This window comes from Python bivittatus, unplaced genomic scaffold (assembly GCF_059951505.1).
Source record: "Python bivittatus isolate LINGU-HERP-01145 unplaced genomic scaffold, Pbiv_v1 ctg000980_np1212, whole genome shotgun sequence".
NCBI classification, from domain to species: domain Eukaryota; kingdom Metazoa; phylum Chordata; class Lepidosauria; order Squamata; family Pythonidae; genus Python; species Python bivittatus.
In genome coordinates, this window is record NW_028277125.1 from 47,205,719 (window position 1) to 47,221,567 (window position 15,849).

General features: G+C 37.4%; 1 protein-coding gene across 4 annotated transcripts in view; it reads left to right on the forward strand.

Annotated features, from left to right (window-relative positions):
* NEURL1 (neuralized E3 ubiquitin protein ligase 1) overlaps positions 1-15,849 on the forward strand; it is a 147,543-nt gene that overhangs the window by 75,133 nt on the left and 56,561 nt on the right. The window contains exon 1 of one of the 4 annotated variants that reach the window (XM_025163424.2): positions 2,339-2,533. The exons of 2 other annotated variants lie outside the window; for them this stretch is intronic. In XM_025163424.2, coding sequence (XP_025019192.1) covers positions 2,500-2,533 — 34 coding nt within the window. In that variant the 5' untranslated portion in view covers positions 2,339-2,499. One more of the 4 variants, XM_025163423.2, reaches the window with a different exon arrangement.

Sequence of the window (15,849 nt, forward strand, 5' to 3'; positions counted from 1 at the left end):
TTGTCAAGGTTGAATTGAAGCTGATTCTTTCCCATCCAGATGCACACAACCTCTAGGCACTGGGAAAGCACCTCAGTGGCATCACTTGGGCATCCTGGGGCAGAGATGTATATCTGAGGATCATCAGCATACCAGTGATATTTGGCACCATGCTGAGTTAGTTATAATCCCCCTGCTGGAAATAAAATGGAAGTATTGAGGCATTAATGGTTTATATGATTTTGTCTTGCCCTGTTGCTACATATTGGGGTGATATCAACAGGAGTGTTAATATCACTGTGGATTAATAACTGTGTGCAAAAGATATTTATATTCTTCTTGGTTTATTACTCTTTTAAAATGTAAGCTGCCCAGAGTCACTCTGAAGTCAGGTGGCCTATAAATCTAATAAAACAAACAAATGAACAAACAATAGTAAAAAAACAAGAAAGGAAAAAGGGTAATATAACAGCAAACATTTCAAATACATATATACATGTATCTGTATTTTTTTCTGCTCTTTTTTATTTAATTTTTAATTTGTATTTCTATGGGGAAGTGATTTGCTAGTATATTGCTATTGTCTATAACATTTTTTCTGCGTTATTTGCCTGGAATGTACAGTAGTCCTCACTTAATGATCATTCGTTCAGCGACTGTTCAAAGTTATGATGGCACTGAACAAATGGTACTTACATCCAGTCCTCAAAGTTATGGCCATTGCAGTGCCCCCGTAGTCACATGATCAAAATTTGGGTGCTTGGCAACTCACCCACATTTATGACCACAGGGTGTGCTCGAACTCCTGCCCAAGCCTATCTCCCCCCCCACCTCTCCTTTTGGCCACCCTGCACTCCACCATTCTTGCTGCTCTGCTGCCCTGCATTTTGCCACCCCTGTGTGCCTCATCAGCAGCATGAGGAAGAAGATGGCAAAGGTCAGCCGGGGGCAGCAGAGGTAGTGGTGCAGGGCAGAGCACAGGGCGGCAAGGGTAGAAGGGGTGGCAGGGGTGGCAGGGATGGTGGAGTGCAGGGTGGCAAGGTGGCAGGGGCGGTGAAGCACAGGGTGGCAGGGATGGCGGAGTGCAAGGTGGCCAAAAGGGCAGAGATGGAGGGATATAGGTGGGTGGGTGGAGTTGAAGTGGAGGCAAACACAGCAGGGCGGGAGAAGCATGAGGTCCTCACTTAACAACAGCATGGTCTGGCCTAATGACTGCAACCAGGACTACCAAAACGGCTGTTGCTAAGCGGTGTGGTCACGTGATGTTGCACCTAATGATCGCATCACTTAGTGATGGAAATTCTGGTTCCGTTTAGGGTTGTTAAGCGAGGATTACTTGTAGAAGATGAACAGTGGCTGTGTATGGTTGGTACAGTTCTGCACTCTGGAACTTCAGCATGAGCTTAGCTTGACTCTGAGTTGCAGTAGATCCTAGGGTACATATCTGAAAACAATAGGACTGGTTGGTTCTTATTTGGACTATAGATCCAAAGGCGACAAATTCTTAAAGTAACATCAAGGGACAGAAGCTCAGGTCTATGAGCTCTCCCTGCCCTCATACCAACCTTCCTCCACAGCTTTGTACTTTCAATAATTCTCACTATAGTTATTCAGCAGAGGTAATGGATTGAAGAGCGGGCTGCTTTCTGTCTAAGCTAAACCTGCAGTCTTCCCACAAAAGCTAGTTTGGGAATGTGTGCAGAAGAAAATATTTTTGCTATTGCTGTCCAGGATGAATCATCCTGCATTTCAGAAAATTCTCTCTTGCTCTGAAATTATGAATAATTAAGCACAGAGGGATCTGAGACAACAATGTTTGGTAATACAAGTATTTGGGACTCAGTTTTCCTGCAGCAAATATGTGATAAATTGATCCTCCCTCCCTCCCTCCCTCCCTCCCTCTTCTTAAAAAAAATTATTTAAATTGCATAATAATGGAGGTGGATAGCAAGTTTAATTGACAGCCAGACATTTGATTTATAAACAAATCTGTTTTGTATTTACAGTGAAATTTGCAGAGGCAGCAACTTTGTTTTGCTTAGAAACTAGAATACCTTTGGGTGGGGAACCAGGCATGCTGCCACTACTTTGCCAGCCAAGAAATCCACTATATTTCATCCAGTGCTTTATCTGAAGTGTGACCCCAAGTTAGGAGAAAGAGAACGGCTAGGGTGTGTTTATCGCCCTTGACTTGCTTCGGGACTGGGATGCGTTGTATGTGTAAAATGCTCTGAGCCGCTCGAGCTATTTCAGAGTCATAAGTCTCCTCCTTATGTAAATAATCATGACATATGCCTCTGCTTACTGCTGAGCTTGAGGGGGTCGGAAAGTGGGTGGAGGCTGATTGCAGGCTTCTGTCGTATGTTCACGAGGATGTATTTATGGAGAGCCGCTCCATCTCTCTCGTGTCTGAGGATGCATGGCTCTCGCCTGCCGACAAGGACTGCCTGCCTGGAGTTCTGCACCTCCGTCCTGTGAAAGAGAAAACTGCAAGGTAGCCAAGCCACCTTGCGCAGTACGATGGGGGGACAGCTAACCAGAAGCACAATATACGGTAAGGAGCTGGCCAGCAGCACTGATGGTTAGACAGCAAATTCTTAATGTTGGCAGATTGCTTTGCCCTTTGCCTGACCCTTCTGCAGCAAGGGACAATATGGCTCAGAGAGGTAAGGAAGGTACAGCGAGGAGTCGCAGTCTGCCCTCTCCCCTTCGTGCTCCGTGCCTTTTCTTTGACAGACATTCTTTCTGTGAGAGAGCTTGTTTAATCTGGAGTCCACGAGGGAATATGTGTGTGTGTCTAGGTGCCTGTTTTATCTGACTGCATGCCATATGCTGCTTTGGTTTTATTGCTTCGGACAAATGTTTGTCTAAAGAATATTGCTTCCTGTGGGCTGACAGATATCCTGCATGGGAAAAGGAAAAGAAGCGAGCATTGGGAGTGTTGGCAAGACAGTCTGAAGGCACGGAAGGGGCGTTCATGTAAAAAATGGATCGGGACTTTATCTTAAAGGTTTCTTGGATAGTAGGATACTGCTCTCTCTCTGCGTAACTGCATTTGCTTTAGGGTACACCTTGTAAGAGCTGCTTCATTGTAAACCCATTAGGGCAGAACACCGCTTGCCTTGACAGGATCATGGAGAGGAGTACAGAGGAGAAGAGGGAGGGGCATTGCAGGACAAAACTTTCAGGATGATGAACAAGATGGAATATTCTCTGCATGCTTGTAGTAGGTGATTCTGGCACACATTAAGGCATTTCAGCCTGAGTGATTTCAATGGGAAGCCCAAGCATTCCTTCCCACTGATATCAATAAGGCCAAACAATGCTTAAACTTTGGATCAAGCAGAGTGCACTTAACACAGGAGTGATTTATTCTTCACAGCTGTTCTCTGTTACTTTTTTTATATTACAGGGAAAACTCACTTAATTTAAATTATTAATACGAATGGCCAGATCTCAAAATGGCTTTACAACAGGATAGTAGTTTTCATAGGTGCACCTTTGTTTACAAGTAGTATTCATGTAGAAGGTGTCATTTGTTTTCCAGGATGCTACATACGGTAGCTGTATCTAAGATGCCTGCATCTTTTTTTTTTTATCTTTACAATTTGCTAATAGAAATTCAACTCAATTATTTGTCAAATGCATTGGATTTTCAGTGTTCATACTTCCTTCTCAACATGCAACCAGAACATTTTACAATGTGCCCCTTTTTTAACAAGCGTATCACATGTCACGTACTGTTTGCAAAATAATGCTAATGTATTCTCATAACAAAACGGAGAAATCCAATAAAAAGTGCTGGGTTTTCTTCAGATTTTAAAGGATGTGTGGGGGTGGGGGAATAGATGAATAATTACTATCATGAGTCTGTCTAAATTTTTTGTCTATAATTATGAATTATCTCTGGGAAACTTTATTTAGTAGCAGTCAGTAGTTACTTCTGCATAGTATGGCCATACTGTATTGGCTTTACTTATTTGGGGAATGATTAAAACAAGGAGGATAAAAAGTAACACAGGAAAAAGGATGTATATGTTTAGCATGGTATGGGAAAATTATTTCAGTTAATGGAAACTGCAGGTGCAAGGATTCTAGTTGCTGCAAAAGTTGTATTAAAAATAAAAAGAAATTGTAAATGGAAAACCCTGCAGAGTTTAAGTCACAGATAAATATCTGCAGGCTATGTTGTCATTTATCTTGGAGTACAAAATTATGGTCAGGTAATGAATTTCTACCACAAAATGTCCCTTCTCTAGGTTTCTACTTCTTTTTTTGCATTGGCATAAAAAACCTACTATTGCTCGGAACAAACTATTTTTCAGCATAGAGTAGTACATGTATTTTCCCTCTCCAGGGTAGATTTGACAGATAATTTTTACCTATATAGTGCTTAGCTGATTGTCGTCTCCTGCATGAAGAAAAATGTATTTTCTGGATTTAGTAACTTTATAACTTCCATTTGTGGTATGCCTCTTTTCTTTCCCTTGATGCGTGGTTTGAATCTCTAGGGAACCATTGATTCATTTCTCTGCCAAAATGCATCTTTTGATGGATGTGTGTTTGGGATTATGTATATTGGGTTGGAAGCTGTTTGATCTTCAGCTTCTTCCAAATTTCTTAAAATAAGGCTTAGAGTTTGGATGAGCTTTAATATAGTTATAAAAGTTTTTAAAATTATATTTTAAAATAAGAAATGAGAATAGATTGGTAGTGGTGGTCCTGCCTGCCTGCCTGCCTGCCAGTGTTGACTCCTGGTGACTGTCAGGACTAGTCCCAGCAGTTTTTTTGGCAAGGTTTTTTGTAAGTGGTTTGCCATTGCCTTCTTCCTAGGGCTGAGAGAAAGGGACTAGCCCAAAGTTGCATCGTGCCTAAGGCAGGACTAGAACTTAAGGTCTCTCAGTTTCTAGTCTGATGCCTTAACCACTACGCCAAACTGCCTTCATAGGTCTCATTCTTGACATTTAAAAATCAGGACTAGAAAACTCAGTTATTGTTTTGAAACAAGTTACTGAATCATATAAGAAAGGGATACAAAATAATGAAAAGAGCTGGAATCTGATAGTCCTGAAGAACATAATTTGCATAGATTCTTAAAAGTAATATCCATACTATTGACTGGAGATTATTCCTTTGTAAGTCTTGAATCTTCCCATTATTCATAGAACAGATGAACAAAAGACAAAGACTGTTCAGGGTAATAATACATTAATTTAATTTTGTGCAAACTGAGATAGTCCTTTTCATATGCAATATGAATAAATGCATTTTCCAAAGAACTCAACAAAAGTGGATATTTTCTCAAAGTCATCAGGCAGTCAAATGGCTCCTTCCTTCCCCTTTCTACAAGATTATATTGAAATTGTTGACTAAATTTACATAATATACACATGACATTAATTTGAAGCATACTTGCATGTATAAACATACATTTGGAATATATTTCAGTGTAATAAATGTGGACAGTGTTTCTTTCACAGCTGTTTTATCATTTTATCATTTAGAAATATAAACCACTAATTTACAGGGGAGTTTTATTTCTGTCAACTTTTCTAATTTGTATTAAGCAGGTGTGCAAGAATCATGGATGACACCGTGCTTTGTATGGCACATGGAACACTACTTTCCAAAAGTGGTTGAGAACCAAGAGTCTCCTTTTTAGAGGAAGATTTGTCATTTTAAGGCATGAAATGCAAGGCTTAAAAGCATCTGTTTTGTCCCTCTCCCAAACTCCAAAGGAGCAACAAAACAAAGCAAACCCCATCCTGAAGTATTTCACCCAACCAACCTGGGGAAGGTCTGGTAGAACCCACAAAAGGTATGATTTGGGCTACATGTGACTCCCAGGTGGTACTTTTTGATCCTTGCAGAAAGTGAAGGTGGTTTAATTATTTCACACAATTTATCTTCTCATTCTTTTAAATTTGGAACAAGGTAAATATTTTGCATGTATTCATGCAACCATATTACTGCCTTGTATTTTGTTGAAATACTTTCTGTAAAAAAAGAAGAGAGAAATAAGGTTTTTAGACCTATCTTATAAATGAATTATTTTCCAAATTTTATCTTCTAAATAACTGCATAGTTAGACGTAATCATGGGAATTAAATATATAATACCTAATTCATTTTGATCTTCTAACATTTGGGTTTATAACTTACATTTATTAAATATACAGGAATGATGCATAACATCATCATATTTCTAATGCAGGTTCCCTCTCATGGGATAATATTCAGGGTCTGTATCTTTTATCATTAAAATCACATTTGAAAATCTGTTCTCGGAATTAACTGAATATTTACTCTTTTCAGTTCTTCAAGATAGGCCCATACATGAAAGTTCAAACCATGCATTGAATTTATTGTAAGATAGTGACTGCCCAGAGTTGCTGGGAGTTGGGCAACATATAAAAAAAATTTTTTAGATTTTTTTATCCTGCCTTTATTATTTTTATAAATAACTCAAGGTGGCAAACATACTTAATACTCCTTTCTCCTCCCGTTTTCTCCACAACCACAACCCTGTGAGGTGAGTTGGGCTGAGAGAGAGTGACTGGCTCAAAGTCACCCAGCCGGCTTTCATGCCTAAGGCACAACTAGAACTCACAGTCTCCTGCTTTCTAGCCTGGTGCTCTAACCACTAGACCAAACTGCAAAAAAAATTAATAGATTATTAATATATGCCACATACTATGGATCAGAAATGTAGTGGCAAATAATGCTATTATATGTATGTTTTGTAAGAATTTTAGAATTATTGAAAGTGCCGTCAAATATGTGGATATATTTATGAATAGAAGAGAATATATGTAGTTCAGGGTTAAACTGTGGAGCCCTTAGGGTTTTCTGAGCTTGGTTGTTTTCTTGCAAACGTTATATGCTATGGCACTTCCACGCATACAACCACAAGTATGGTTCTGGTATGTAGATGACACCTTTGTTATAATAAAAAAGGAACAACTAGAGAAGACAGATGAAACTATCAACATCTTCAGAGGAATAAAATTCACTAAAGAGGAAGAAAACAACAACATGCTACCCTTCATGGATATCCACATTAGAAGAGGAAATGATGGCAAATTAGAAACACAAGTCTATTGGAAAATAACCCACACTAAGCAAGTATTCCATAACCAAAGTAACAACCCACCAACCTCCCACAAGAGGAGCTGTGTAAGAACATTATTCAAATGAGCACAAACACACTACAGCAACCCAGAACAGCAAAAAAAGGAAACAGACTGCCTATATAACATCTTCCAACAAAATGGATATCCAACAACTTTATCAAAAAGTGCCTGACCACTCAACTAACTGCAACACAACCAACACAAGCTATGAAAAGGATAACCCTGCCATACATCAGAAACATCTCAGAAACAACCAGCAGACTATTACAACCGCATCTCTGTAGCACACAAACCAACTAAAGCCCTTCAAAATTTCTTAAGTAAACCAAGAGACGCAGCAGCCCAAGAAGAAAAAACAGGAGTCATCTACAACACACAGTGTAAGGACTGTAACAAACACTATGTAGGACAGACAGGCAGAAGGCTGGCAGAGCAGATCCATGAACACCAACTAGCAGTCAGAAGACATGATGAAAACTCCTTAATCTCACAACACATGGACAGACTTAACCATAGTTTCAACTGGGAAACTGTCAGCATCTTAGACCAAGCTAAATCCAAAAATGTGAGGGAATTCCTGGAAGCTTTGTATTTAGGCAAGTCAGCCATCAACAGGCACACAGAGAAAACAACTTCTACACACTATTCAAAAGAGACAATAAACAGGAAACCAAAAGACCAGAACATCTCCTTGCCAGCAATCATCACCCAGTTAAGCAGAGATTAACACCAAGATTAACACCAGACAAACAATCAAGCAGTAAACAATATCCTAATCAAAGAACCACCGAGGGGAAAAAACCCCACCCCCCACCAACACTGACAGGGCAAACCACTGTATATAAACAGAGAGCAAACCCCACTCCCTTCCAGCACTGAAGATGTTACTTAGCCAGATAACGAAATATTTGCAAGAAAACAACCAAGCTCAGAGAACCCCAAGGACTCCATATTTATGAATAAACATTTAAATAAAAATATGATTATTTTTAAAAAGTGGGTTTTCAAGAACCTTTTGTTTCAGTAAAGACTTCTAAGCAAACTTACCATGGAATAAGAAAATCTGATGTCTAATTATCTAGAAACTGGTTAAAGAACAGAAAACAAGGAAGACATGGGTAGTTTTTAGAAGTGCGAAAAATGGATGCCCAAAAATCTAATTTGGAACATGTGCTCTTTCATAAATTATCTCAGGTTAAAGTGAACAGTAAAATGGGCAACTGTGCAAGGGTGTTAAGAAATAAAAACTCTAAAAGAATCTTTGCAAACTGATGTAATGAATATTAAAATGGCAAACAAAGGATAATGTAAACAAGTATAAAGTGGTATATATTGGACCAAAAATATCCTAAAGCCACATGTACATGGATAAGATCAGAGCTGCTAATGACTGACAAGGAAAAGGATATCAGGATTGTGGCAGAGATACCGTATCTACCCAAAAGGAAGGGAACTCTTAATTTAAATTTAAAACCCTCCAAAAGAAATACCCATCTGTTTCAGCTATTGCATTCTCAGCAAATGTAACATACTTCTCCCATTTTAAAGGTAAATTATTTGGGAGAAAATTAGCCATTTTTTTCAGATAAATATAGTAGGTACTCAGTGTGCAGCAGCAGTAAAAAATACAATTCCATGCAGAGTCACTTTGTGTGAGATGGGCAGCTATATAAATCTGATAGATAGATTAGATAGATAGATAGATAGATAGATAGATAGATAGATAGATAGATAGATAGATAAACAAATAAATACATTTCTTAGGAAGGAATTGAAAAGAAAACTGCTGATACAGAGACGCCTTCATACAAATCTGTATGCGCACCAAACTTCAGTTTTTAAAAAATAATATTGTATAGTGGGACAGTGTGCAGGAAAGTGCAACCAAAATTATCAAAGATCTAGAAGAAAATCACATCTGAAGAATGTGAGTGGGGAGGCATGATAGTAAGGTATAACGTTACTTCTGTCGTGGAAGGCGAGATGCTGTTCTCCTACCTTCATAATTCTAGAATCTTTGGTTGTATATTAAAGTTGAATATTTGGCCATTTACTTATTTATTAAATTTATATGCTGCCCAGCTCCCAGTGACTCTGGACAGTTTACAAATTGTTGAAAACAATACAAAACATAAAAAGAAGAAAGATGGCAGACAAAGATGGGAACAAAGAAAAAGAATAAAAGGGGGCTTTAATCACACTTGCCAAAGTCCTGTACAAAAAGCAAGATCTTCAGAGCCCTTTGCAACACCAGCAGGGTGGAGCTGTTCGAATCTCAGGAGAACCTCATTCCAGAGGGCAGGTGCTGCTACTGAGAAGGCGTGTTCCAGGATCCTGATAGTTGCCATTATTTAATCAAAGGAATCTGGAGTGTGCCAGTCCCAAATGAACTAAAGGCAGAACTAAACCATTGCAAAGTTCAATTTAAATCTGTTCCTGGAAGATGGAGCAAAGCCAACCAACTTGAACAGTTTTAAAAAAGGATTAGAAAAAAAGGAAATTAATGATTCAATATTATCTCTTAACACAAGAAACACCAGTGATGGTGGTGGTAGTAGCTCCTAGAGCATCTGATTGGTTACCCTGAGATCCAGAATATGGAAATAGGTAGGCCTTTAGTCTGATCTAGCACAGCTCTTATATACCCCTCTAAAATGAAAAGAGCCAGGTGGGTTCAGCCTTTCAGAAGATTGCCTAAAGATGCCAAGTTCTGATGCCTTGATAAGTAGCTCTCACACTAATAACGGTAGGAGTATACATCACACCTGACCAGCTGGAGGAAGAAATAAAATGATCCCAAATGTTTTAAGAAGAATAACTTTTTTGTCAGATAGAAAAGGGGATTATTAATGTTACTGTGATATCAGACATAAGCAATAGCAATTAAAGATAAGAATGACAAGGACTGGCTACCTTATAAACTAGCATTCATTCTTGGAGAAAAGTATGCTGTAATTCTATTATACCATTTATAGTAATTGGCTGCCAGTTATTGTGCAGGATAGCAGATGTTCATAATAAAATACTGTGTGCATGAAGTTCAATATAATGCTATTGAAAACAGCATAAATAGAAGGGCACAGAGGTTTCAACAGTGTCAGAGAATAAACAGCTCTGTATTCTAGACACAAGAAAAATATTATTTCTTCTTGAAAATTAGAAAAAAGACTGTCTTTCAGTTCCTTAAATATACGATGTACTTCATTGAGGAGTACATTTGTATGGGTAGCCTTTTGTAGAAGATAGAATCTGGTAACATTTGCAACATAGGCTTCTCAGAATAAGACACGTGACATGAAGAAAAGCACATGAAATAGATGGAACCCTTTTCTAATAATATAGCTATATGAAAAGAAAATTATGAAACTCCCTTACTTTCCTCATTAATTGTGACCTATTTATATACCATCCCCAGATAACCCACAATCAATAATGTATATAGATTTTGAACGATAAACAATTAATAAAATGCTCAACACGTCAGCTTTAAGTTTTGCTTCATTTTTATAATGGAGGAAGGGCATTTATAGGAAATGGTCTTATGTTTTAATGCAAGATAAAGCTAGATAATATATAAAGAGCCCTGCTGGATCAGATTCCAGTTAGTCTCAAATAATGTACCAAAATACTTCTGAGAAACCCACAGGCTTTAATATAGTTATTATAAAAGTTTTAAAAATGATATCTTAAAATAAGAAATGAGGATAGATGGTAGGGGTGGTGGCTTTATAAGAAAAAATGTGCAAACAATAGTGAGAAAATATGGAAGAGTTCCAAAAGGGAGACAATGTCATTTCAGTACCCATATTTTGGATGATTACAAACTCATTTGAAGCACATTGTGTCTTTTATTACATTTTCATTTTGTATGCTAACTGTATCATAGCATGTTAACATTTCTCAATTTAAATGGATCCTCTTTCCCCTTTATTCCATTACTTATTTATTTTATTTATTTATATTTCAAATTTGGTCACTGCCCATCTCATGAGGAAGTGACTCTGGGCGGGTAGTCTCAGATACGTAACTAGTTGTTTATATCCTTATCCAGCAAGCATATTTCCCTAATCATTTGACTTACAAACACCCAAAAAGGGAACAAGCATAGGTTAAGACAACATATTATTAAAAATAACTGTGAAAACTTGATTATGCATAATTATATGTGGAAACAAAATCTTAGGGTTATACTTTGCTTAGAGTTGTAGGGTGGGAAAGTTGGAGCAATAGGTTATGTTTCTAGGTAAAGATACAGAAATAGGTATCTAAGTTTGAAACTGAGAAATATCTGCACAATGAAATCATCTGTGAAATGAAGAAGTCAAACATTATTTTACATCTCTGTGCTCAGCCCTTATATTCTCTAAAAGAATGCTGTTTGGTTACTTTTCTAAATCAATCCATGCCTCAGTTGGATTAATTCATAGAAAATGCTGTGGGAATACTGAGGCAATGTTAACATTTACTAAAAATGGATATCTATCTATCTATCTATCTATCTATCTATCTATCTATCTATCTATCTATCTATCTATCTATCTATCATAATTCAATGAACTTGCCAAATTTCAAATTTCTGAAGTTACCTTAACAGCACAACCTGCTGGAAAGTTTGCTGTATTATTATTGTTTTACTAGCTTGTTCAGGAGTTTCAAAGTTACATATATAATGTTGGTATGTGTGGTATAAAGTGATACTGGTTAAAAATTAGTCTTCTCCCAAAAAGCTTTCAAGTATAATTTATTTACATCACTTCTGTACTTTGGGGCTTACCTGACAGATGTATTAAAGAATAGTCAGTGCCTCCAATCTAACATTTTGGGCATTCCTTAATATTGCCATTCAACACCTCGTTCTTTTCCCCCAAAACTTCCCTAGGTGAGTGAATGAAAACAGGCACAATAGTATTTTGTCCAAAAACTAGACCAGCCCACATGTTTTCAGTTTTCCAGCAATACTTTCCGTCCATTCTTAAAACATTGCACTTTCTTCCACACCTAAATTATTAGCCCTTTTTATCAGCGCAATAAAGTGATGAATTACTTTCCCCAAACTGCTCTGATATTCCAGCACAATAATGGAACTACCCTCTCACAATTTTCATATGAAAATATTCCTGGGTTTATCTTTCACTTCTTTGACAAAAGAGAAGACTTGGCATAGATTCATAATAGACTGTATGGGAAAATGTTTTGGAAGTTGTTTTACTGTGCCTATAAGTACTGGAAGTAATGGAGAAGATGATACTGATTGAACTGGATGGGCAATTCAGTTTTATTTGAACACTTATAAAGGGATGACAGCAGGCTATGGGGGCAAAGGCTGACTGGAGCCTCTCCATTAAGGAGAATCCTTCCCTGCCTCTCATAATCTGCCATATGAAATGGGTGCTTCTAATGATAGTTCTGCCCTAATAAATCCACATCAAATAAACCCAGAGAAATACACAAACTTCAGAATTTCCCCCACTCCCATTACTCTTTTACTAGATTAGATGCTCCAGCACAAATATCCCTTATGAGATTAACTACAAATGTATGAATTATAACTTCAATAATTTGCAGACATATTGGGAATTGTAATCCAAAACATCTTGAAAACATTGGGATGGGAAAGGCTTGATGTTACTCTAGCAGCTGAAGAAAGAAGAAAACCAGTCAAATTCTCTGTTTTGTAGAACTAGGCTCAACAGTTTATGACATTACGTATGCCATATTGAAAAGAAACAAAGACAAAATGTTCTCCACGTACACATACAAAACTTCTCTTTCTCTCTCTGTACATACATACACACACAGCTTTCCTTCCCTGTTGCAAGTCCATATGATATTTGTTGTGAAAACTTCCATATGAATTATTTCATTGTTTGTTGTGGTTGGTTTTTTGTTTTCAGGAAACAAACCATACTGTCAGGCGTGCCCACTTCAGCAAATTTTGCAGCAGTCTTTGTTCCAATAGAGGCTAATCTAGGAATTCTTGAAAAAACAACACCTGTACTAGGTTGTTTGGAAAGGGGTGTATCACAGACTAGTTACTCTAGTCAGCATTATTTTTTTTTTTTGGCTGCTCACCCTGTCATTGTGATTTCTTGGTCTTCTTTCAGAAATAATCAGGCAAATTCTACTTAGTCTCTCCTGCAAAAGCCTTCTATCCTCTTAACTAACTTTATTTACAAAGTACTTGATCTGTTGCGGTTTTATTTTATTTTATTTTATTTTATTTTATTTTGGTGCTTTCAAGTCAGTTTTTGACTCCTGGTGACTGCCTGGACTAGTCCCTGCAGTTTTCCTGGCAAAATTTTTCAGAAGTGGTCTGCCATTGCCTCCTTCCTAGGGCTGAGAGAGAGTGATTGACCCAAGGTCACCCACCTGGCTTTGTGCCTAAGGCAGGACTAGAACTCAAAGTCTCCCTGTTTTTAGCTGGGCTCCTTAACCACCAAACTGGCTCTCTTTTTAATTTTTACTGAATCATAACAGGGATTCTCATTCTCCATTCACTAGTCAACCCTTTCCCAAACAGGATACGTTTTATGTTGCAGTTTGTTTTTTTTTAAAGTAGAACTCCAAGGTCCATCAACCAGAGCTTGGTACAAAACAGGAGACCTCAATTCTGAAATTGTCTTTAATTTTAGAATTGAAGGGAAGTCATAGCCCTTCTCAAGAAAATTTCATTCCTTGTAACCTCAGACTTTTTCATTTTAACAGGATAATTTAAGGTACTATGCATATGGTTGGGATAAGTTTTTGTGCTGATATTGTTAAACAACTCAAAATAGAAATGTTTGCCAATTTATTCCAAATTGCTCAGATGCATTAGTGGATCCCAATCTACCTTTTGCTTTGCCAAATCAGGAGAAAGTGAAGTTAAAAATGATAGCAATGTTGGTGCTGGTTCAGATTAATTTAGGAACTGAATAGTAAAGGTAACTCTGCTTCTTAATTACCTGAACAGTGTGCTAATGCATACATACATATTCCTCTTGCTATTTTCTTTGGGGGTAAACAATATATGCAAACACAGAAAAAAGTAAGAGCAAAACCAAGAGATAACAAAAAAGAGAAAGACATATAGATAGGTTAGTCCTATGTCATTCACTGTATCTCTGCATATTGTTCTTCCATGCAAAACAGTCTTGCTTCCACCATTTTTATGCATACATTCATATACTATGTTTTGTTCTTTAAATGTCTTACTCCTCTCTGTTTGAGGAACTTATGAATTAAATAATAATTATACCAATGGTAGTATTAATTGTATTACTCTCAGGGTATATAAACTCAGTAGTTTTCAAAATGATTCCATTTTAACTTGACATTTTTGAAAAATTGCTTTTGCACGAGGATGGGATATTAGAAAGCTTGAACGTGATTCTGGATCCAAAAGGCAGAAGAGTACCCACCATCCTACTAGTGCTACATTTCCAGTTCATACAGAGCAGTGTTTCTCAAACTTGACAACTTTAAGATGTGTGGACTTCAACTCACAAAATTCCCCAGGCAACATGGGAGTTGAAGTCCACACATCTTAAAGTTGCCAAGTTTGAGAGACACTGATATAGAGTATCCAGAAGAACAGAGAGTTCTCAGTTTACATGCTCTGATTCTTTACATGTCTGACTGAACATTGAGGGTAACCATGCTTAAGGATTCCCCAAATCCTGCAACTATACTGAAAGTAAAGTAAGAAATAAAGCTAGAACTGCTACCTGAACACTTGGGACAGGAAAGTGGAATCAATCTAGCTTTTTTCCTCAGACATGAAAAGCAGGAAAAAAGAATGCTTGGAAAAAGCTGAGCGTGGTTAGGTATGTTGGTATTTTATACTTGGAACAAGCATCTGGTTATTTTCAAAATTCTGACATTAGATGGCATCTTGACAGGAAAGAGAAGATATTCACCTGTCCTTAAATTACATCAGCCAACTGTCATCCTTAATTTCTCATGACACTGGTCTTATTCCCTAAACTGGAGAAAATATCTCTGCCACTCACAGCTCATTTGCTTTTAGCCTATGACAGAGGTCTCTTATGGAATATGATGTTCAGTTTTGTTTGCCTTACATTCACCTTCATCAATGTCTGATTTTGATCTCTGACACTGTAATTGCAAAAGTGAACATTTATACTGTCTTGAAAGAGTGCGACTATGACAGAAATGTCATAGCAATGACCAAGCAAGAAGAAAGAAGTGCACAAGGATAGAAAGGACAGTAAGTAGTCAGATTTCTCAGGACATAAGCTTTTTATCCTTTTAGTGCATAGCTTGATGATGTGGAAAAACTGTAGTTTTCACATCAACATCAGTTCCTAAATGTTTTTACTGAAGAAATGAATCAGATATATTTTATATAAAGTTCTTTCTCGTTTTAAGTGAATAGGATGACCCGTATTTTCTTAGTTATTTGGAATCCACCCTTCCCTCCAAATATTGCACTAATTTTTAGTCTTCCAGTAAAGAGACTCACTTTAATAATAGATACTTTGTAGCGGGTCAACAGATTTATATTTCAGTGCTTTAAAATGTTGAATATGTGAATCCCAGATGCAATTACTTCATAATTTTTCATTTTGCAGTTAACCCTAGAACACATCCTATATTACCTATTTCTGAGTAAGACTGCAATCTCCTGGGACAGTGAAGAGAATCCAAGAAACCATATAATTCTTCTAATTTTCCCCTCCAAGATAAAAAAGGGTTCTAGCCTCAGAAGGAAAATCTGACATTGGCAGGAGAAGGAT